The sequence below is a fragment of the Pteronotus mesoamericanus genome, unplaced genomic scaffold, assembly GCF_021234165.1.
Source record: "Pteronotus mesoamericanus isolate MK-2021 breed Mesoamerican mustached bat unplaced genomic scaffold, CSHL_Meso_final scaffold_54, whole genome shotgun sequence".
In the NCBI taxonomy this organism is placed as follows: Eukaryota; Metazoa; Chordata; class Mammalia; order Chiroptera; family Mormoopidae; genus Pteronotus; species Pteronotus mesoamericanus.
This window is the reverse complement of record NW_026555321.1, coordinates 2,979,685-3,002,689: the sequence shown is the minus strand read 5'-3', so window position 1 is coordinate 3,002,689 and position 23,005 is coordinate 2,979,685. Positions and strand designations below refer to the sequence as shown.

The 23,005-nt window shown below is 46.2% G+C and overlaps 2 protein-coding genes across 13 annotated transcripts in view; one reads left to right on the top strand and one right to left on the bottom strand.

Annotated features, from left to right (window-relative positions):
* The window catches only part of MLH1 (mutL homolog 1), a 33,141-nt gene extending 20,857 nt beyond the window's left edge, over window positions 1–12,284 (top strand). Inside the window, exons 13-19 of the mRNA XM_054594878.1 lie at window positions 304–452; window positions 5,371–5,479; window positions 7,591–7,654; window positions 9,647–9,811; window positions 10,312–10,404; window positions 10,687–10,800; window positions 12,027–12,284. Of these exons, the coding sequence (XP_054450853.1) occupies window positions 304–452; window positions 5,371–5,479; window positions 7,591–7,654; window positions 9,647–9,811; window positions 10,312–10,404; window positions 10,687–10,800; window positions 12,027–12,194 (862 nt within the window). The 3' untranslated portion in view covers window positions 12,195–12,284. The remainder of the gene's footprint in view (window positions 1–303; window positions 453–5,370; window positions 5,480–7,590; window positions 7,655–9,646; window positions 9,812–10,311; window positions 10,405–10,686; window positions 10,801–12,026) is intronic.
* A 1,106-nt stretch (window positions 12,285–13,390) lies between these two features.
* LRRFIP2 (LRR binding FLII interacting protein 2) overlaps window positions 13,391–23,005 on the bottom strand; it is a 103,550-nt gene continuing 93,935 nt past the window's right edge. For all 12 annotated transcript variants that reach the window (XM_054594879.1, XM_054594883.1, XM_054594881.1 and 9 more), the window contains 4 exons: window positions 18,735–18,858; window positions 15,727–15,806; window positions 15,070–15,174; window positions 13,391–14,665 (listed from right to left, as the gene is read on the bottom strand). In XM_054594879.1, coding sequence (XP_054450854.1) covers window positions 14,555–14,665; window positions 15,070–15,174; window positions 15,727–15,806; window positions 18,735–18,858 — 420 coding nt within the window. In that variant the 3' untranslated portion in view covers window positions 13,391–14,554. The remainder of the gene's footprint in view (window positions 14,666–15,069; window positions 15,175–15,726; window positions 15,807–18,734; window positions 18,859–23,005) is intronic.

The window sequence follows — 23,005 nt, the reverse complement described above, 5'->3', positions numbered from 1 at the left end:
TAAGTAGTTGGCATTATAACCGAGTCTGATGGATAGGTAGGTGGAGCTCCGAATGAATGAGACCGGGGAAGGTCAGCTCACGTGTTCAAGGCCCTGCAGCTTCACAGGGCTGAGCTGGACTCCAGCGTGTTGCTGTGCGCGGCAGCTGGCCGCCGGGGCCTGCTGGTTATCGGGTAAGCCGTGTGCTGGAGAGCACACACGGGTGGCCGCGGCCAGCCCCGGCAAGCTGCTCCCTTCTCCAAAATTCAGTACCGAAGTTGGCCAAGTTTTTTAAAAATTTTAAGTTTCTCATCTTTGTTGCAGAAAGAGACATCGGGAAGGCTCCGACGAGGAAATGGTGGAAGATGAGTCCCGAAAGGAAATGACGGCAGCTTGTACCCCCCGGAGAAGGATCATTAACCTCACCAGTGTTCTGAGTCTCCAGGAAGAAATTAACGAGCGGGGACATGAGAGTACGTAAGTGCCGGTGTCCCTCGGGGGCTCCGCGGGCCGGAACCACGGCCGCTCAGTTTTTGGAAATGCAGCGCACACGCAGGCTGGGATGGCCCCTGCAGTGTGCCCGGCAAGCCCGCCTGCCTCCCCGGGCCCGCGCGGCTGCAGCTCCCAGGCCGTTCTCAGCTGGGAGAGAAGGGAACAACAATCTCTGGTTTTAATGGGAATTAATCAGTATTCTCTTTAAACCGTAGGAGTCAGAACAAAGCTGTCATTTAAATAACCTTCTGTTTCTTTTTTAGCTTAAAACAAAATTCTGCCCCTGCGGCGCCGTAGCTGAAAGTGACAGGTGTTGAGGGCCCGGAGTTCGCATCCCGCCACTCTCATTTCTGTGTGACCTCAGACTCCTGACCTGACCTTTTTGTGCCTCATTTTTTTCCTCACCTGAAAAATGAGATTAATTTTACCCTTGAAGATTATCGAGTTGATTAGAGGTGCAATATAAGTAAAACACTTATTACACAGTAAGGAGTCAATCAACAGTTTTATATTCCTGAAGACAAAGTAATGAACCATTATCAGCTTCCTCAGAAATAGCTTTCCAGAATACCTGAGTGCACAACTCCATTTTGGTCCCTGTTACTTCAAAACTAACTTAATGCTTTTAGGGAATAAAAGGGGCCTGGGCACCCTCCAGGGATGAACTGTCCCAGGGAGGGGCATCTGCCTGCGACTGGCCCCTGACAGCAGCTCCACCCCCTCCTGATGGGGCAGGCAGGGCGCCCAAGGGCGGGCCGCATTGCTCCGGGCCCGGTGGCAGTCGTGCATGCGAGTCTGCCGGGCTAGCCGTGGCTTTTCCATTTTCATCTGTGACACATTTCTTGATTAGTATAAATTTCAACACTGCTATAAAATGTGTCTTAAAACGAATGACTAACTTTTACAGGAAATGGGTGGTGAAGAGCCATTCAGTACCTTCCCCACTAATGCACAACCTTCTAGAGCAGCTGCCCTGACTCAGTGGCCACTTACATTTTCTCTTTCCCAGTCACCCCTGGGTTGGGCAAGTTCAGGAAGGCCTCAATTTGCCTTTCCTCGTTCGCGCTCTTTTCTTAGCACGCTGGACATGTGGGGAAAAATATAGGGCGTCTCCCCTTGTGGGGAAGGGTAAAAACGTCCTGTGGCCGAGGTCTTGCCAGTTGTGGAAGTAGCTGCCACTTGGCTTTTGGTTTAGGTTTCCATGAAGACTTGCTCCAGTTACTGTTTCCCTCTGTTACTGGCTTTCCAGCTGGGAGCCTTTAACACCATTTAAAATAATGTAAGAAAGGTGAGCTGTTACTTGATTTATTTAGCAGTCTTCCTCACAGTAATTTTAATGGACAGACTCCCTCAGATTTGGAATTTACAGAGTTTTCTTTAAGGGTTTGTATCCCTTGTGCAAAGCAGGCTATTTAAAGTTATGATTTCAATAAATTTCTGAATAGGTGCAAACTATTTTCAGTGTATTATAAAAATAGCACACGTCAAGTTTGACCACTGCCGGGGTTAAAATGGTGACTCTTAAATCTTCTAAAATTGTATATGGACGCACGTCATCTCATTTAACTTGAGCATAGTCTTGTGAGGAGGAAGGAGGAGGTGCTGTTCTCTCTGTTTTGAAGATGAGGACACGGAATAGAAGATGGAGAGGGCAGACTGGGGCCCGTCCCAGGTGCGTGCCTGTTGGGGGCGGGCTGTTGTGGCATGGCCTGCGCCCCGGGAGGCTGGCCCAGATTTAGAGGCAGAACTAGACGCACGGCCCTGCCCATGCAGGATGGGCGCACTGCGGCTCTGACCCCTCAGAAGGGGGGGGGGGGAGCGCTGCTGTAACTGCGCCTGTGTAGGGCCCTCCAGAGGTGGGAGTGGCTGTCTGTGATGGGGGTGCTGTCTGTGATGGGCGGGTGGGGTGAGCACTTCTCTGGAGCCGGAAGGACCCTGCTGCAGCTCCTGCCAGCCACACCTATAGCCGGTCGGAAATTTGTTCACCGTTTGAGAGCACCATTTTCCTGCTCTGTAAAATGATGCCACTGCTGGATTTTTGTGATGAACCCCTAGGATGCCATGTACGTGCTTTGTAAGCCTCCAGCCTCAGTTCCAGGGGAGGGACCTCTGCTTTGGGTCCTGTCCGCTGGCATTTGGTTTCCATCCATAGTCCATGGCAGGGAAAGCTGGTTGGCTTCGAGATGAATGCTCTACAGGGGTTTCTCTGAGGCTCAGATTTGGTGATAGACCAGCAGCCTGGCTGCTCCCCGACAGAGCTGTGCCCTGGCCCCGGGAGAGGCGTAAGAGATCCCGTCCTTGCAACGACGTTCTCCTTGCACGCACTGGTGTGGGGATTTCATCAGGTGTTGTCTGTGCAGGAATCACGTCTCTGGAGCTCGCTGCTTATCCTGGGTGCGCGGCAGAGTGTCTGGCACGTGGATTCCGTAGGTGTTTGCCGAAGGAGTGAGGAAATGATTGAGAGGAGCAGCCTGGGAGCTGCAGCCGTGCAGTCTTTATTCTGAAAGGATGTCAGAGGCGAACACTCAGTCTGACGACTCAAGTCCAGTGGATTTACCAATTCCTGGTGGGCACACATTCCATCCACAAAGGAGGTTAATTTATGGCCCAGTGTAAAGTCAGGCGGTCCATGGAATTAGGCTCATCTCAGATTAGCAATGCCTGGATTTACTTACTGCCAGCTCCATAATTTTGAATCTGTAAATTAACGAGGGCAAGGAGTGTCCTAAGTTATTTGCTGTCATCTGAATGTGAACGTGTGCGTAACATTTTACCCACAATATTATTTTCTTGGTCTTTGGTGAACAGCCCTAGGTCTAAATGTACATGCTCATATTGTTTGTCACCAGATAACACTTTCTTTGGTACGTGAAGTCAGTTCAGCAGATGTTTGTCAGGAATCTTTTTGGTACAGAATGTGCCATGCCAAGCCCCGAGGCCGAAAGTGAGCTGAATGACCCGTGACCCCTGCCTAAAGCGCCCTGGTGTTGTGGGGCATGTTCTCTAAGTGTAACTGGCTGCAACATAAAGTAGGATGAAAGACACTGTGTAGCAAAGCTAGAGGCCACTTCCGCAGGGCCCAGGCTGGGATCTGCTGGGAGGGCTTCTGCATCGTCTCAGGCAACAGCCAGAGGCGCTGGCAGCGGAGGCTGCTGTCGGTCGTCCAGCGGGTGCTGGGCTTCCACCCTGCAAATGGCCGTCAGGAGCTGCAGGACCCGCCGCCCTGCCCTCAGGTTTGGCTTTCCTTGCTGCTTCTCGGAAAGCACGCGGAGACCGAAGGCCTGTGTTGTGAACTCCAACTCGTGGTTTGGCTTTGAAGCACAGAAGCATTTTGTCCTGTTCTGCTGCTGGCTGGATGGTTGGGGACATGCCCACAGATGTCTAGTGCTGTGGGGCTATTTCAGGAAAGAATGAAATGCAGGTCCTTCAGGTCCTGACGAGAGGCGGTGAAGGGCCCTGAAAGCCTCACGCAGCCCAGGTTAGAAGAGCCCTGCCCGGCTTCTAGGTGGACCTGCTGCTGGGCTGAGAGCAGCTCTGGGGGCCTGGCGCTTAGGAACAGCCGCGCCCGCCCGCCCCCGCCCCCGCCCCCACCAGCACTGGCTGGCGCGCCCGCACTGCAGGAGCTGTGGCTGTGGCAGAGCGTTCCATGACAGAGCTGTGTGGAAAATCTCCGACCCTTTTTTAGTGGATTACACTGCTTTCTCTTTCCTCCAGTGCCTCATTATTCAAGATTATTTGATGTTCTCCAGCTTTTAAAATAATCATTTTCCACCCACGCAGTACATCCTGCAAAGACATTGAGTTTCCAGTGGGAACAGAGGGGAGTACTTATTCTAAAAGTGAAGAAAATAAGCTTCTTTTTATGGGGGGAACAGGGAGTATTACAGAAACTTATGTAACGATAGAAAGCATATATTTAATTACCTTCAAGTTAGGAATAATTTCCTAAGATAAAAAAAGCCAATCTGCAAAGAACAGCTCATAAAGTCTGCCTACAATTAAATCTAAGAATTATACCTAAGCTTAAAACAAGTAGAGTAAAACTGTGGCGCACAGGCTCATTGCTGTCCCCAAAACCCCTGCCCTTTCGCCTCCTGCCCCCCTCCCCCCAGGCCCCTTTACAGTGACATTATTACATCTTTCATTAAAATATGTATATACACACACACATGCATGTGCACAAATATTTTAAATGCAAAATCATGTTTATAAAATCTATGTCAGATCTGCCTTGGGTGGCAACGTGAGTTTTGCTTTGTCTAATTTATCCTTATTTTGGAAAGTTTCTTTGGTGGGTTTAAAATTAGAAGTCAATTATTTCTCTTCAGTGCATTCAATGTGTTATTCTCTCATTGTTTGGCTTCTGCTGTTGCTGTTGAAAATTCAGCTGTGAGTCTTATATTTTATTACTTTCTGGACAGCCTCTCTTTTGTCTCTGAGTGCTTTTAGTATCTTTCTTTGGTGTCCCCCAGTGTGTCTGTGTGTCAGGTGTGGATTCTGTAGGGCCTTGTAGAGCTGAGGCTTGGTATCTTGTGTCACTTGTTTCCCGCCTCTTTGTCGCTCTGGGCTGCATTCCAGGTAATTTCTTTACATTGACCTTCTAGTTGATTACCGTGCCAACTTCGTCTGATCTGTTCTTAAGTCTATCTTGACTTTTAGTGTCAATTATTTTGTTTTGTGTTAGATCACGGTCTTTGATTATTCCTGAATATTTGGGCAATTCCTTGTTGCATTTTGAAAAATTAGTTATGTTTTTCATGCCTCATTTGTGCTCATTTTTCAGCAAGAGGTTCAGTTCGGGCATCATTGCTTATTTGTCTCTAGTTCTGGGGCTCGGTGCTTTGGGCTGCCGAGAGGTGCTGGTGGGATGCCATAGCTTACCTGTCTTTTGTTCTCCAGCTCTGCAGGAGATGCTGCACAACCACTCCTTTGTGGGCTGCGTGAATCCTCAGTGGGCCTTGGCACAGCATCAGACCAAGCTGTACCTCCTCAACACCACCAAACTGAGGTGCGTGAGCGAGCGTGTGGAAGAGCGGAGCTGCTGGGAGGACGGTCCCGGGGCTCAGGCACAGAACGCCGGGAAAGCCGCAGTGTGGCGTGGCTGGAAGGGGCCCAGGCTCTGCGGTCAGAGGGCCGTGGTTTCAAGTCCAGGCTCAATCACTGACCATTGATGTGATCGTGGACAAGTTCGTTTCCTGAACTTCGTCCCAGACTTTTCGTCTGTAAATGGGGATCAACTTGCAGGGCTTTGTGAGGATAAGAAATGACATGAGAAGCCTGGTGTTTGGTAGGTGCTTGGTGCTCTATGAATGTTGGCTGCCCCGAACCAGGTGTTGAGAGCTTAGTGCTGGGAGAGAGTTCTGGCATCTGCCGTGACGGGCAATGCAAGAGAAGGCAGACCTGATGGCTCCTTTCCTCCAGCTCTGGGATTGTAGCGAAGGCTTTCTGAGGCCACCAAACAAGCCAGGGGGTTGATGACAGAGAGAGGGCAATCCCGGCAGTGCCATTTGCTCAGTGCTGAGTCGGCAACATTTCTATGGATTGTTTCCAGGGCGCTTGGTGGGTGAGCTGCTGTGGAGTCTAGATAAAGGGGTGTCCAACCTTTTGGTGTCTCTGGGCCACACTGGAAGAAGAATTGTCTTGGCCCACATATTAAATGCACAAACTCTAACGAAAACTGGTGAGCCAAAAAAAAAAAAAAAGGTTTTAAGTAAACTTAGGATTTTGTGTCGGGCCATATTCATAGCCATCCTGGGCCACATGCGGGCTGTGGGCCGCGGCTTGGACGCCCCTGGTAGAACCTTTATTAAGTATATTCTCAAATCAGCAGCGAAGATGGGAGGGGCTGCCACCTTCCATCTCCTGGACATCACTCGTCCACTAAGTGGGATTCTTTCCCACTGGACCTGCTGTGGCCTCACAGTGTGGGCTGGCCCTGTGAATGGGGCAGCCACTATACATCGCTTGTAGTTGCACATGAGATTTGATCTCCCTGACCTAGAACCCGCCCCAGTCCAGAAGCTTCCTGGTGGTGCACATACCTCCTTGGGTATTGGGAACTCATCCCCTGGGCTTGGCAACCCTCCTGTGCAGCTCCCTTCGGTGCTGCTGTCTTTGCTGTGGGAAGCTTGTCAGGCTTGTGCAGTACCCCGGCTCTTAGTGATTTGTTGGGAAGTCTACTCACCTTGTATTTTCTTTCCCAGCATATCTAAGTGCCTGGTCCCAAGGCTCCAAATCACAGCTGAGTTCAGGTTCCTTCATTTCATAGATACAAATCTAGCCAGTCCCAGAATTCCAGCTGTTTAATACATGTGAATCGTTTCCCAGTGGGAGGGTAGAGACCCAGGGAGAACCCAGCCCATAGTGCTTCATCTAGACCCAACGCCTTCCTTTCCCCCTCAGCTAACCCTGACCTTGGATGAGTCAGTTACTCACTGCATGCCTTGGTTTCCCCACAGTAATGCTCAGTTTCCCCACAAGCAGATGCTTTGTCTACTTTGAGAAAATGAAATGAAGTCCTTAGACAAGACCTACATGGTTCAAATTGCTTTAAGATCTACAGAATACCAATGATTTCAACTCTATAGTCTTATAAATAGTTTGATACATTGTATACTTCACGATGCATTTGGAATGTTGCCAACCTAACCCGTATACTAGTGTGGCCTAACACCGCCCTACGTCCGCTGAGCATTTAGGAAGCCCCCCTCCCTTCTGTACATTCCCTATCATTTTTAATGGTGAGTTATTAAAAAAAAAAGTAGTTTATAGGATGCTTTCTAAGTGGGGAAAGGGCAAGCAAACAAAAATTCCTTAAATTTCACTGCCTGTGACAGCACCCGGTGCAGGGGACAACACAGTGATAGAAGCCAGGCCTGGTTTCAGTGCTCGAACCTGTGTGTGGAGGCCAGCCGGCCAAGGCCCTGGCCACCGCACGCCGGAATCCTGGCTCTTTGGGGGAAAAGGAGATCTTGGAAGATGGTTAAAAAGGCCCCCGGGCAGGGCAGAACCACATGTGGCCTAGGCATGTTTCAGGGGTTAGTTCTCCTTTGCCCCCACTGCGTGGCTCTCAAGCATGGATTTGGCTTTTCCTTAAAGTCACTTCATTTTTATTTTCAGCGAAGAACTGTTCTACCAGATACTCATATATGATTTTGCGAATTTTGGTGTTCTGAGGTTATCGGTAAGTTGTTTTTCTGTTTCTCATTCCTGAAACTTCAACAACTGGTCATTTCTGAAAATAATAGCTTTACCCTAATATCTTATTTGTAATGTAAATTTCTCTAAAGATGCTTAGGTTTTGTTTTTTTTAAGAATAGTTCCTGTTACACATTTTGCATATGGCAATATCTTTAATTGTAATAGTTTTTTTTTTTTACAAAGAATAGCCTTTTAGTAGCCAACTTAAACAAATGTTTATTATTATTATAGAAATTAATATATCTACTTAAGAACTTGGAAAGAGATAAAAATAGAAATAAACGTTCTCTAGAGCCCATGACCTAAACACAACCCCAACCAACAATTTTAGTCCATTTCTTCTAAAACTTTTTTATTGCCTAATTTAGAGTTAAAAAATCACACTACACATCTATGTCGTTTCATGTCTTTTTATATGTGACACAGTCTATAAAAAAAGCCTTCTGGAATTTTTTTTGGGATTGTGTTGAATCTATAGATCAGTTTGTGGAGAATATCTTTTTTAGATAATCCTTTATTTCACATCTTTTAATGTTACTGTAAATGGCATTTTTTTTAAATTCCAATTTTTTTTTTTTTGCTGTATTTAGAAATACAAGCGCTTTCGTACGTTCATCTTATATCCTGTAATCTTATCAAACTCATTAATCGTGGTAACTTTTTTATGGATTCCAATCAGGTTTTATAAATACAGTGTCCTGTACAAATAACACCCCTTTTTATTACAAAATCTTTTATTACCAAATCATAATCATGTAATTCTGAAACATTAACAATATCACTTTCAAGCACACAATATGACATTTTAGCTGAAATGTTCAAATTAAAACTATAAATTATTACACCCACATTATTACCCTACCAACCACACTCAAGCAGGCCTAACCTCTGCCAGACCCTGTAGACGATCTGTGAATTCCTTCCTGTCCAATTTGGATGCATCTTTTTCTTTCTCTTGCTTGATTACATGGGCTAGAACAGTGTTTAATAGAAGTGGTAGAATGAAAATCCTTCTCGTTTCCGATCTCAGGGAGAAAGCATTCAGTCTCTCACCATTAACTATGCTCTCTGCCATAGGTAGATTTTTTGTAGATGCCCCTTATGAGGTTGAGGAAGTTCCCTTCTATTCTTTGTTTGCTTAGTTTTTTATTCAGGAATGGGTGTTGAGTTTTGTTCAAATGCTTTTTCTGTATTTGTTAAAGAGAACTGTAGTGAAATATATTGATTTTCATATATTAAACTAGTCTTTCATTCCTGGGATGAACCCTGCTTGTACACGATGTATTATCCTTCTTATATATTACTGGGATTGACTTCTTGAAATTTTGTTTATAATTCTTACATATCTGTTCATGAATGATACGGGTTGCCGTTTTCTTGTATCGCCTTTGTCTGGTTTTGGTATCAGGGTAATCTGGGGTCACAGAGTGAGTTTGGAAGTATCCCCTCCTTTTCCATCTTCTGTGAGTTGGTGTAGAATTGGTGTTTATTCCTTAAGTGTTTGGTAGAATTCACCAGTGAAGCCATCTGGTCCTGGAGATTCCTCACAGGAAGGTTTTTAACTAAAAATTCAATTTCTTTCATGTATATAGAGCTATTCAGGTTATCGTTTTCTTCTTGAGTGAGCCCTGATACTTTGTTTCTTTCAAGGAACTTGTCCATTTTTTAAATTTATTGACATGAAGTTCCTATTTATTCTTTTGATGGGTATAGGTGTGTACTGATAGAACCTTTCTTATTCCTGATAGTGATAATTTATATCTTCTCTTTTTAACTTGATCAGTCTGGTTAGAGGTTTGTCAGAAGGTTTCACTGTGACTTTTCAGTTTTCTTTGGGACTGAGTGTTAGATTTGTGGGCTCTCGCCTCCTGTTGTGGTCATGGTTTTGTGGCCCTTGTGGCGGTTTGGTGGTAACCCGGGCCCCAGTTGGGTGTGTCCGCGCCTGCTCCTCAGTGTTGCTGCTGCTCTTCCCCAGGAGCCAGCGCCACTCTTCGACCTGGCCATGCTCGCTTTAGATAGTCCTGAGAGCGGCTGGACGGAGGAAGATGGTCCCAAAGAAGGACTTGCAGAATACATTGTTGAGTTCCTGAAAAAGAAGACTGAGATGCTTGCAGACTACTTCTCTTTGGAAATCGATGAGGTGTGTGCTGCCATTTTTACCCCTCAGTTGTAGTCTTCAGATAAGAGTCAAGCTCTGTAGTTAGTCCAAAATCACGATGAGACTTGGCATTGGCATTTCTAGGCTACACAACAATTTTATCATCCATTCACGCCCATTCCTGTCCCCAGGGGGAAGGGCCTTGACACGAGGGAGGCCGAGTCCCACAGTCCCTGCAGGCCAGGGAATGAGCCCTGTGCTCTGTTTCTTCTTCTTACGCCTTGATCTGTGGGGCTTCCCTTTTGCTCTGCTCTCTGGGAGACCCAAAGAAAAGGCGTTCTGCTGCACGTCAGGACGGAAGGCTCTTTAGGTGCTTAGCTCTCCTGCCCCCAGTGCCCAGCCCAGTCAAGCACTTGGTCACCAGAATGACAGGTGTGAGGACAAGACGTGGAGGAAGCTCTGGGGAAATGGAATTTGTTTCAATTAAACTGTAATAACACTATTTCTTGTCCCCCTGTCCTGACCTTCTTTTCCACAAGCAGGAAGGGAACCTGATTGGATTGCCCCTTCTGATCGACAACTACGTGCCCCCTTTAGAGGGTCTGCCGATCTTCATTCTTCGACTAGCCACTGAGGCAAGTGATCAAGCCACTGTTGAGTATGAGGGCACGAGAGTACGTGCTGGGGCAGAAGGCACAGGGCGCCCCCTGCACTGGGAATGATAATGAACAGGGTAAAATAGCTAAAGGCCCCATCTCGTCCCCGTCTACCCCCCAGCAATATTCAGCAGTTCCAGTTTACAGCTTCAATCCCTTAAGAAGTCATTTAGTTTTACAGTCGCCTGTGACCTCCATTTAGCAGTGAACGGTGTTTAAAGCACATACCTCTATTGAGGTATTGAATTCTCTTTGGACCAGGTGAACTGGGACGAAGAAAAGGAGTGTTTTGAAAGCCTCAGTAAAGAATGTGCCATGTTTTACGCCGTCCGGAAGCAGTATGTATCCGAGGAGTCGACCCTGTCAGGCCAGCAGGTACCATAGTGATGCTGGGGCCCCCCGGGCCTGGGATGCGCCCCCATCTCTAAATTCCTAGGATCTCACTGCACACAAGAACACAATGGTCAGCTTTTATTCATGAGTTTTACTTTCTGCTGCTGGTTTAGAAGGTACTTCCCGAGTGATATTGATGTACGGTCACCAGCCATCACAGTGGGAGACGGGAGGTTGAGTCAGATTGTCCAGGGCAAGCTGTTGTACGTCCGTAGGTGTGGCCAGGGTCTTCAGGTTCTGGACCGGTCTCCCCAGGCTCTTTTAGCTGTTGCCTTACTCCTCACTGGACCGCTGCCTTGCCGGGGGGCGGGGGGGGGGTCAGACCCCCAGCCCTTCTTACAGAAGGACAGCTTGACATAAAAAGGGCCTGGGTTCTTCATGTTTCTGTGTCACTTTTCCCAGCCCGATGACAGTGCTTTTCAAACAAGTTATTTCAGAGGCACTGGGTGGGTGGTGGTGGTAGGGACTGAAGAATCAAAGGGCAGCAACTTCCCGTGCATGGCCAGCCTCGGTGACTACTGCGGTCATCCTCTGAGGTGAAGAGATGTGCTCCAGTTTCATAGGGGCGGGAAGTAAGGGGCAGCTGGCATGCTCAAGGGCGCCCAGAGCCTGCAGGTGTTGGGGCAGAGATTCAGCCCTAGGTCCTATGGGCCAAAGCCCCTAGGGAACATCGCATTCCAGGGAAGGAGGTAAGGTAGCACACGCACCAAACTCTGCTCAGAGTATTTCATTTGACTGGAAGAATTTACTTCAAGCAAAGGATGGATGAGAAAGAACATTTTTTTTGTACGTGAAACAGTTATTTTTCTTCTTCCTTTCTTACCTGTGGTGCTTTTAGGAAAATGGGGCTACATTTAGACCCCCAAATATAGCAATTAAAAATTTACTTCCTACTATTGCTACCCAAACATCATAGTCAGGATCAGACATTATGTTAGATCCTACCCCAGTATCCCGTTCTCCCTGAATGGAAACGGTCCAGGGGAGCAAGTCTCATGAGAGCTGTGGCTTCTTTATTTCCTCCACCTCGTCTCTCGTGTTCAGCCCCATAGGACCCCTCAGGGACTGGCTTAGATGCTTCCCAAGCATTAGGTAACAGCCCATTTAAGATACCAAGACTGTCCCAGCCCAGTGCACGTCAGCCAGGAAGGCAGCGTATGCTGGGATGCAAACGGGGAGGCTTACGACATCTGCTGTGTCTTTTCCAGAGTGGAGGCCCTGGCTCCACTCCGCACCCTTGGAAGTGGACCGTGGAGCACGTCGTCTATAAAGCCTTCCGCTCCCACCTCCTGCCTCCCAAACATTTCACAGAAGACGGAACTGTCTTGCAGCTTGCCAACCTTCCCGACCTATACAAAGTCTTTGAGAGGTGTTAACGAGGGTCACGGAAGGACTCTTGAGTGTGCTGTTCACCCTTCGTGTCCTGCTGTGGTAGGTCTTAAGGCTGAAGACTCACATTTGCCTTCTGGCTAGTAGCCAGATTGGCTATATGGGTGGATTGACTATAAATAAATTGTCAGGTATGTCCTAACATGACTTCTTAATTTCATTACACTTGAAAGTTTTTCTAAACTGATTTTCACCTCGTATATACCCAATAGTGTTGAAGAGTCTCAGAAGTAACTTGAAAGCCCCCTGGGCTTCTGATGAGAATTCTAACAAGCCCTTGAAGATTTCACAGATAATTCTTCCTGTGTTCTGTTAAATTTATAATATCAGGTGATAGATAGTGTTGGTTCAGGTGCCTTTTAAAAGAGATTCTGAACTTAGAAGAGGCTCTGATGACGCTGCCTGTGGGGAAAGGTGAATTGAGACCCTAGGAGTACTTTCAATAACCGGAAAATAATTGATTCTGAATTTTTAAAAAGACCTGAGATAAGAAAATAGTCCTTATCCAGTCTGTAACTATGAGTTTTTAAGGTAGGCTGCTGTGCTAATGGCTATGACTACTACCAGCTTAAGTTAATCAAAGTGCTAGGTATTCTTGTTTGAAAGATGATGTAAAAATTCAGATTTAAACTCTAAGTGCCATTAAAATAAGCTACTTTAATATTAACCTGCATAAATAGAAATGTGCGGTTAGCCCAGGAAGGAAGAACTCCTATATTTTTGAGGTAAAACCCAGACTACAAGACTCAATGAACAAAGCTCCATTGGAAAGAATAGAAAACTACCTGAAGAAGTGGAGCCACTCCACGTGGAAAGGCGGGGTCAGCAGGCAGAGAGGTCTGGTTGTTGTGTTACTGAAGGGGCAAGAACCGGGTTCTAACACTTAGAATTTTAAAACAACAGACCAGGGGAGTCTTAGAGGTGAGATCCCACAAGCCTGGGAGGGACACAAGCCGAGTGGCCACAGGTGCAGAGAAGGCGGGGCTTCCAAGGCCACGTGAGCTGGACCACACTGCTGGTTGCAGCTGTGGGATTCTAGGCTCAACCTGAATTCCGTATATTACCCGCCTCCAACTAGCAAGCGCCAGCCTCCCCCGGCCCCGCCACTGGCAAATCATCTTAGTTCAAAAGATTGGTTTCTATGTTAAAAACAAAGGGCTTATTATTCTAAACAACAGAATAATTTATTCACATTTGAGTTACCTTTATTATCTAGTTTCAGGTCTAACTTTATTCTCATGTGGCCTTGATTTACTGGACTTTCCCCACACTGGGTACAATAATCATTCCATAAAACCACCTTGATTCTGAGAGCAAAAGAGAATCACAAATCCTACAAAATGACTACACTCGATGATAGAAACCTCTTGAACTGGGTACCTTTAAAGATGAAAGTAAAGTTCTTCAAATAAAATGTCTATATTCCAGGGTTTGCCTTAGGAAGGAGAGAAAAGAAGAGGGGCTAATAAGGCATGGTTGCCGTGGTTTGTTTTAAAGGCTCCTCTCACAGAATGAATGTGTCAGAGGCCAATTGTGGTCAGCAAAAGGGTGTGTTTAATGGAATCTTCAGGCATATGCCCCACTTGCCTGCCCTGTCCCCCCCCCCCACCCCCCGTTTGGGCTTATCTGAGGTTTCATTCCACAAAGCAGCAGCAGATGAAATACTTTAAAAGATACAGCACAGTTGATGTTGAAGACTAAGTACCCTACTCTTCCTTTAAGAGTAGTAGGCCTTGGACTTCCCCTGCCCCATGCAATAAAGCATATCTTTTTCTAACATTTTCTTATATAAATTTAAATATTTTACAAAAAAAGGCTTTTTCCTCCAAACATATAAATTTTAGTGACACATATATTCCCCACCTGTGAACTTGTTTCTTCACTAAAATATAAATGCTATCTGATATTAAGGGTAACGTCTGTGACCGCCGGAGATCACTGGAGGCTGCATCGCACTGTGGAGAAGGCACTTGTGTGGTCTCTGAGGTCTCCAGCACGCAGCTCAGTGAGCACTCCCAGAATCGCTGTCCTCCGAACCCGGGCCAAGGCCTCCGAGTGCCCAGGCGCTGAGGCAGCTTGGGGAGACGATGAGTAAACTTGATTCTAAAGTCATGGGGATAAAAAACCCAGCATGGACCAGTTCTTAGTCTAGAATTAAACTACAAACAAAATCCAAAATGTTCATTCATGAAGATTCAAACCTATTTCATTCTCTCATAAATTATAAAATACAAAGGTGGCTACATTAATGACAAAACTCAAACAGTACTGAGAGGGGTTTGTCGACGGCCAGAAGCCAGTCCCTCTGGGCGGGGCCTCAGGAGCAGCGCAAGGAGGGGCAGCCTCCCTACTGCTGGGCCAGAAGTGCTGTCCTGTTGGCCTTCATCTTCTCCAGCCGCTTGGCCAGATGGCTGTTGGTCATCTCCATCTCCTCGATCTTGTCCAGTGCTGTTCGTAACTGGAGACAGGGAGAACTCGGTCACGTCACAGGGTCAGAGGCAAAGCAGAGTGCTACTTTATTTTCAACTTTCTGGGAAGTGGACAGACTGCTAATTGTGGTGGCTTCGTCAGCCACTGGGGTAAAACAACGATGCTGAGCACTAGTCACAGGACCCACAGAAGTGGGGAAAATAGACCTGATCCTCAAAACTAAAAATTATCCCTTTTTTTATTATCTAACTCACCAAAACATGAAAGCAAGTGGCAGTCACTGTGTAGGTTGAAAACTAACACCAATGAGTGACCCCACTGCTGTGTCCATATGACCCGACCGCACTAAGTTCCTTATGTAACAAAGTACTTATTTCCAAAGGAGCATTTCTTTCTAGGAATGCTGCCCAGGCAGCCTGGTAAAACAAGCACCTCGCGCTGCAGTTTTCTCTTCTCTGCCTTCAGTCCGTCTTCTACTCTCTCAGCGTTCTCAGCAGCAGTTTTGTACCTCAGCACCTGTCCCTCAAGCCGGCCGATCTGCAAACAGAAGAACACAAGCCTCTGGCATTGTGTGCTAGCAGCCATCACTTTTTTGTGGCCGAGATGGAAATACAGTGTCATTAAAATCCCAAGGAATATAACACTAACAAGTCCCCTTACGGAGAGTCATAGGTCCTCTCAGAACCCCACTGCTATTTATAAATCAAGCCATGTCCCCAAAGGATTACAGCTATAGAGTCGCTATAAGGCCAATTTCCCATGTTAAGTTTTGTGACAACCATATTGTGTAAGTGCCAAAGTAACATTGCAGGAGGAGACTCACTGAATAGAAAAGCTTTTAGATATTTTGAAATGTACAATAAGCATTTTGTAATGAACTACGATCTTCCTGAATTCTCATGAAATAGCTATGTGTCCCTGCCAGCTGTTCTCTGCTGGCCTTTTCACTTTGATGCAGAGCTGTTCTGGAGGCCCAAGGGTAAAGGCAGCCCAAAGAAGCCTAGGCACTCACTTTTTGGCCACTTAGATGGAGGAAGCAGATGTGCCTTAAGGGAATTTAAATCGCTTGCTACCATGAGAAGTACTTACACTTTGTTCCAACGTGGTTATATCCTGTTCTGCTTTTGAAAGCTTAAACTTGTATTCACTAATTTGTCTATTAGCATCTCCTAGAACAGAAAAGAAGAATGAATCACCTCTGAGGGGAAGGTGTCATCCATCAGGCAGTGACGCCCTCGGCTGCACTAGGGAGGACTGTGCAGTCTTAGAAGACAAGACAAACGCACACAGGGCAACCACGGCACCTCCGGCGGCCCAGCCTCTGGAGTTGTGGACACTGCGAGAAGCTGTGGCACTTGCGTTGTAACAGCATCCCTTGGGTCAGGAGTTAGAAGAAAATGTACTTTTCACCCCATGATGTGTGTAGGTAGAGCGCTGAGCAAGGACCCTGTCAGCCCCATGGCCCAGGGAACCTCTGCGCACACAGACCCAGGCCCTCCGGTCTCCTGGACCCCAGCCCGGCACCACCTCACCTCCCAGGCCTCCTGCTCCCCCGAACTGCCAAGTGCCCCTTGCTCCCACCTCTGACTGAAGTCTTAATCAACCTCCAAGGTTAGTTATGCTCAATTTTCACCTCCTCCTTCACTCTCCTTAGTTAACTGTAACTTCTTCCCTTGTCGCATTTTGTTTGCACTCTTTTGTAATATTTATCATGCATTCTAAACATTATATATGCAAGGAGAGGGGCCTTGTCTAGACTTTTTGACTCCATCTCTGTATCCAGTCAAGTGCTTTACACAAAGCATATACTTAATACATTTGCTGAAATAAATGCCTTTTAGTAATATGTGATAAAATGGTAGGGGAAAAGTTATAAAAATCAGTAGACATACATTTGACCTAAGAAGTAAATCACTTAAAATGAGAAGTTTATACATGATGGGGGAGAAAAACTTCCCTCCAGCAAGCCAAATTTAACAATCACTCTGAAATGATTATAGGGTAGGAATTTTAAGTCTTACAGGACATAGACCATATATACTCTACCAAACTCAAGAATTTCTGTGCTTTCCCCATAACTAAGGTTACAGTCTGGAATGCAAGAGGCTGTTCTAATTGGATAGTCACAGTCACCCTAAAAAGTAATGGGGTTATAAAACCCTCTTCCCAAAAGCCACCTCTGGGAGTCAAAGAGAATGACCCCTATTCCTGGGCTCTAAAACAGAAGCATCAGGATCTAGTTTTTTTGTTCTTCACCCCAGCAACTTACTATCAAAATGTTCCTTCTCACTCTCCAAACCACCCACTCCCTCCTCTTTTCAAAAGTGCCAGTCCTTTGTCTCAGCCACTCCACCTGTGTTTTGAGATTCCATTCCCAGATGCCATGCTGACGGCCAAGGCAGTGGCCAGACCGAGCCGTCACCCGGGCCCCTTCCCTGGCTTTCTGGTGCAGGGACCTGCGTGCTTTTGTCTTGTTTCTTTTTTTTAAATCCTCACCCAAGGACATTTTTTCATTGCTTTTAGAGAAGGAAGGGGGTGTGGGGGAGAAACTCTGAGGCGAGGGAGAAACATCAATTGGTTGCCTCCCTTACACACCCCAACCAGGAATCGGAACCCACAGCCAGACCAGGGATCAAACCTGCAACCTTTTGGTCCATGGGACGTTACTCCAACCAACTACGCTGGTTAGGGCTGCCTGCTTCTGTCTGTAGAAGCCAGGCCCAGCCTTCCCCGGTGCTGCTCAGCTCCCCTCTGGGTACTGCTCCAGCCAGTACTTTGCCCTGCCTTCACCGGCGCCAGGTATTGCCTACCTGCACTGGGAAGCGCTCACACATAAACGCATGCCTGGTGCCCTTCAGTATGATTCCTTTTGATTTTGCTGCTTTAGGCCAATCTCTCCAGTCTATCCCCATCCCTGTCCCCTCTCTAAGACTGTTGACAGCCATCATAGTGGTTCAGCTTACAATCACAGCCTCCTACTTCGTCAGCCTCATCATCATATCCATGTCTTCTTCAACCCTCTGTGCCAAAATGGCATTTCTAGAACAAAATATTCACCAGGAAGTATCACAAGGGTCATAACTTGATATCCAATAACACTAACCTCAAAAGGTGGTATTAACAGTATTAATAAACCTTAATCCAAGCAGTCTTTTCTCTGGCCTAATTCAGAATAGTTAGATGAAAAAGCCATGGAATAACCAGTATTTTCAAATGAGTTACCAGAAATGCCACTATTCAAATTGGAAAAATAAAAGTCTTCCCTGTCGATGAATTATACAATATCTAACTACATATTAATGGATTCTGAACTGCCCCTACCACGGGAATTACTGTGAATACAGTAGGCATTTTAAAATAATAGGGGTCATGTCCTGGCTGGTGTGGCCCAATGGACTGTCAGCCTGCAAACCAAAAGGCTGCAGGTTCAATTCCCAGTCAGGCACTGGTCCTGGGTTGCAGGCCAGGTCCTTGGTGGGGGGGGGGGGGGGGGGGGGGCGGGGCAGGGGGTGTGTGGGAAGTAACCAATCAGTGTATCTCTCACACATAATGTTTCTCTCCCTTTCTCCCTCCCTTCCCCTCTCTCTAAAAATAAATAAAATCTTTAAAAAATAAAATAATATGGGGTCAAAAGTAGAAAGGGAGAAAAACTGGGATAATTTAAATAGGATTACTTTGTGACCTTGTTTTAAATTCCATCTAATAATAATTAATTTGAGCTAACAAGAAAACAGAGAAAATTCTGCAACTACTCAATATCAGTGTGAATATGTCCTTCCAATTATTCCAAGATAAATTACACAAAAAATTGTAATGAGGAAGAGTGCTGCATGGGAGCTTGAAGTTGACATGGTTGTGGAAGAGGACAGGGTTAGGATGCCATGACTTGCACACTGCTCCTAGAAATCACTTCGTGTAGAAGGGGGAAGGGTGCTCTCACTCCCCGAAGCACACAGGCGAGCAGAAGCTTCTGTTTGGTTCCATTACTGACCAGGACTGCTCTTCTGGGCCAGCTGAGGCTAACCCATCTTTGTAACAGTTCTTGAGAGATGTGAGTTACAAGCCCGCTCCCAGGACGGGCCTGCCCGAGCACCTACTCTGCATCTCAATGAACTGCAAATCCGAGCCGTTCTGCAGTCCCGCCAAGTCCCCGCCCGCCGAGCCGTCACCCCTGGAGCACTTCTGCCGCTCCTCCTCCAACTGAAGCTTCAGCTTCCTGATCTGCAGGAGAAACAAAAGCTCATCAGCAAGATCCAGCCTCTCAAAGAGGCAGATGCTTGGGAGCCACACAAATCATTCATGCAGACAGAAGCGACTGTCTTGAGTGCCCGCTGTGGGGGACAAGCCGCCGAAGGTGCTAAGAGAAGCTGTGAACCAAAATGAAAAGGCACGAGCTCCAGGACCAGTGTGACCTGTGACAACGGCTCCCCGTTATTAGTTGCGTAGGATTTCAGAACATCACTTTCCAGCATTTTTTGTTATTTTTATTCAAAATGGAAATTGTATGAACAGTTAAATGTTTTTCTTTTGTGTTAGAGGTTCTTAGAAATTTTTCAGTATACAGAAATAATTGGAAACAATTTTTAGTTTGGCTACATAATCTACCTTATCTTATCCAAAATAAAGGATATTCAGAGTAGCTTATTCATAATAGCCAAAACTAAAGATAATCCAAATGTCCATCAACAAAAGGATAAACACACTGATACATTTATACAATGGAATTACTACTCAGCAAATAAGTGGGGGAGTACTAGCGACACATGCAACAACGTGACTAAATCTCTAAGTATATGAAAGATGTATTCCAATGATATAAAACTCCAGAAAGTGCACAGGAATCCACAGTGACAGAAAGCAGATTAGTGGTTGCCTGGAGAGGGGGAGAAAGGGAGGTGCAGCAAGGAAGGTTTACTAAGCGACATAGAAACTTTGGAACATTATGAGCATTTTCACCATCTTGACTGCAGTGACACCCCACAGGTACTGTTATGAGTTGAATTCTGACTACCCCTGACACACAATTCATATATTGAAAACCTCAAAGTATGCCCTTATTTAGAAAGAGCCTCATTGCACATGCAATGAGTTGAGATGATGTATATTGGAGAAGGGAGGAGCTTTACTCCAATATGACTGGTGTCCTTATGAAAAGAATTCCAGATGGAGAGGTAGACACAGAGAGAGAGAAGACGTGAAGACACAGAGAAGGTTATCTAAAAGCCAAAGAACACCAAAGAAGCCCTGCACGTCACCAGAAGCTAGGAGAGAAGTGGGGAGCAGCTGTCCCCTCCTGGGCCTCAGAAGGAACCAACACTGCTAATACTGTGATCTTGGGCCTCTAACCTCCAGAACTGTGAGACAATACATTTCTGTTCTTAACTACACAGTTTGTGGTAGTTTTTTATAACAGCCCTAGGAAAATAACACAGATATGTACATTTGTACACTTTCAGTATGTGCAACTTATTCTACACCAATTATACCCTACCAAAGCTGGGCTTTTCTTTTAATTTGCAAAACCAAGCAACTAAAAAATAAAAGTGACTCTGGGTTGGAGGAAAAAACAAGGCTGAGTGAAGATAGGAAGGAGCCCCACAAGTGGAAAACAAGATGAGGTGAACAGAAGAGCACTGAATTCTGAGATCTCTAGTGCCCACTCAGGTCCCAGGGTTCTTCACATCTTTAAAACTCTCTGGCTAGCCTAAAATAAAAGACCGACATTCCCACATTGAAGGTTCCCAAGAAAACACCTACCCACATCAGTCTTCACAAAAACTTGGACATGCTCAGCCATTTCCTCAGAGCTGCCCTTCAGCCTGTTGGTACCCCACTCTTAGACTGAAGACTGAGTAGATAGACATGAAAGAGCATCTGGAAGGAAACACACTGCAGACAGGAGGAAACAGGAAACAAACCAGTCTATCGCTGTCCTCCGAGATAACTGAAAATATCTGCATCCTGCATCCTTGCAATGAATGCAAAAGTAGAAACTCAGTGAAAGTTACTAGAAGATTAAGTTGAGAAACTCTTTTAAAAGTAAAGCAAAAGAGGCAAAAGGAGATGGAAAAACAGGAGAGAAACAAAAAGAACATTAGTGCCACAGGTCTGATATCCCCTCCTTCAGAAATCAGTCATGTTTCCCCAAATGCTATAATTTGTATCATCACAGCAAGCAAGACTCAGAGCAAGTCTACCCGCCCCCTCCCCCGACACACACACAAGGGGAGCTGCTTCGGGGGCTGAGACGAAGCCTCTCCATGCCTTCTCTTCATCCTCCCTCAAGGCTCAAGGGTGAGCCTGCATGCTCAAGAGTTCCAGGTGGCTTCCCCAACTGTGTCCGCAACTCCATCAAGAAGGGTCAAGGGGAAGCCTGGGCACCAGGAACAAGCCTGTCACTCACTCGCCTGATGGGGAAAGGGCGAGCTCTGCACGGGGACTAAAGCCACGCTTCCCAGGCACCTCTGCTTGTTCAACCCACAGAGGGTCGCTGTCACTATCTGCCTTGAGTGAACTGAGACTCTTCTCAGTAGCCCCATCCCTCCCGCTCACGTCCCCCTCAAACAGCGCCATGCCTTCTGCACTCTTCCCCAAAGGCTCTGTACAACCCCCGCTCTGTCTTCATCTCCCAACCTTTCCCCAAGTCGGAAACCCTCCCACCATGCCCTCCGGATCACCCGTCTGTCATCGGCAAACCCCGCTGATCCTCCACCTTGTCTCTGAGCGCTCCTGTCACCCAGTGCCCTAACAGGATCCTGCTTCCTCTGCAGCCCACTCAAGTGCTGTTTCTTTCTCCCACAGCCCTGCTGCTGAGCCTGAAAATGGAATGGGTGTCCTCTTGCTTTCCTTGCTGTTGTCACGCTATTCTCCCTCTCTCCTCCCTAAATCTCCCAGTTCCTAATCTGATCTCTTCAAATGAAGCACCCTAACTACCCCTCATCATAGCCATAATCCCACGCTTTCTTCACTATTTTAGCTGCTGTCTCCCACTTCATCAAAACTATTCTTGACTTTAATTCTTGGCAATTTCAAAAAACACCTAAATAGAGGATTTCTCCTACAACTGATATTTCAGCTTCCAGAATACCTCCTCTCCAAGGATCTTGCCATCATCTCTCTTTGCCTTCAGCCATTCATTCCCACAGTCATGTACTGGATATCTCCCCATTAGATACTGCAATCCCTCCATGCTTCCAATCCAAGTATCTTCCCTCTCTCAGCTATTCCTGCTCTTCCCAGCTCATTCTTTCTGGATCACAACTCCAAAAATTCTTTGATCCCACTGGCACCTGTAATCCATTGCTCCCCTGTCTCGATGTCTCCCTGGATGTCCCCCCAAACCACCTTACCCAGTTTAATCTCTAGGTTCATCATCACTCTCTCACCTCCTCTGCCCTATTATATTCGCCTGGTAAAGGCCAACTCTGCCCACTCCACGTCTGCACCGATATAGCTTAATGTGGCTGGAGAAACACAACCAATGCATTCACACAAACCTCTAACATACTCTATAATGTACTCATTAATTACATTTGTTCATTGCCTGGTCTCCTAACACTAGAATGCAAGGTACATTGGGACAGGAATTTTTTTTTTAACTGATTTGTTCACTGAAATATCTCAAATGTCTAGAATAGTGCCTGTTAAGTAGTGGAATCTCATTCAATATTTGAATGATGGAATAGGAGTTTCGAAAGCAGATAACACAGAATATGGGAAGGGAGAAAAATCATTCAGGAAAACTTCCCAGAACTGCCAAGATAGTAATTCATAGAAATGACAGGGTCCCAGACCATGCATGAAAACTCTAAACCACAACACCATGAAATTTCAGGACACTAGAAAGAAAGTATGATACCAGCTTCCAGAGAGAGGAAAAGGGGTTGGTCACATACAAAAGGCCAAAAACAGAATGTTCTTGAAATTCTCAACAGCCGTACTGGGAGCCAGAAGACAATGAAGCAATGTCTTAAAAGAAGGGGAAAAAAAGATGAAGGAAAACAATTATAACACAGAATTCTGTACCCAAACTGTTGAATGAGCCAAGAGGGCAATATGAAGACATTTTTGGGCCTCCAAACTTAAGAAAAATTTACAGCCCGCTAACCCTTTTCTCAGGAAGTTACTGGAGGATGTACCAAAATAAGAAAATGAATAAAGGGGAGGAAGGCAGGTGGAGAAAACCCTAGAAGAAGATGAAGGGCAGATAGGTCTCTGTACCGAGGGAATGAGCCATTAAGTTGAGTGGGATGAGTCAGAGGCTCCAAGAATCAAAAGGATGAAACTGAGAGAAGACTTCATGCATCTGAAAATGCTTAGAGGATTTAACTACTGTTGGAAAGTCTGCAGCTAACTTAGTAATAAACAC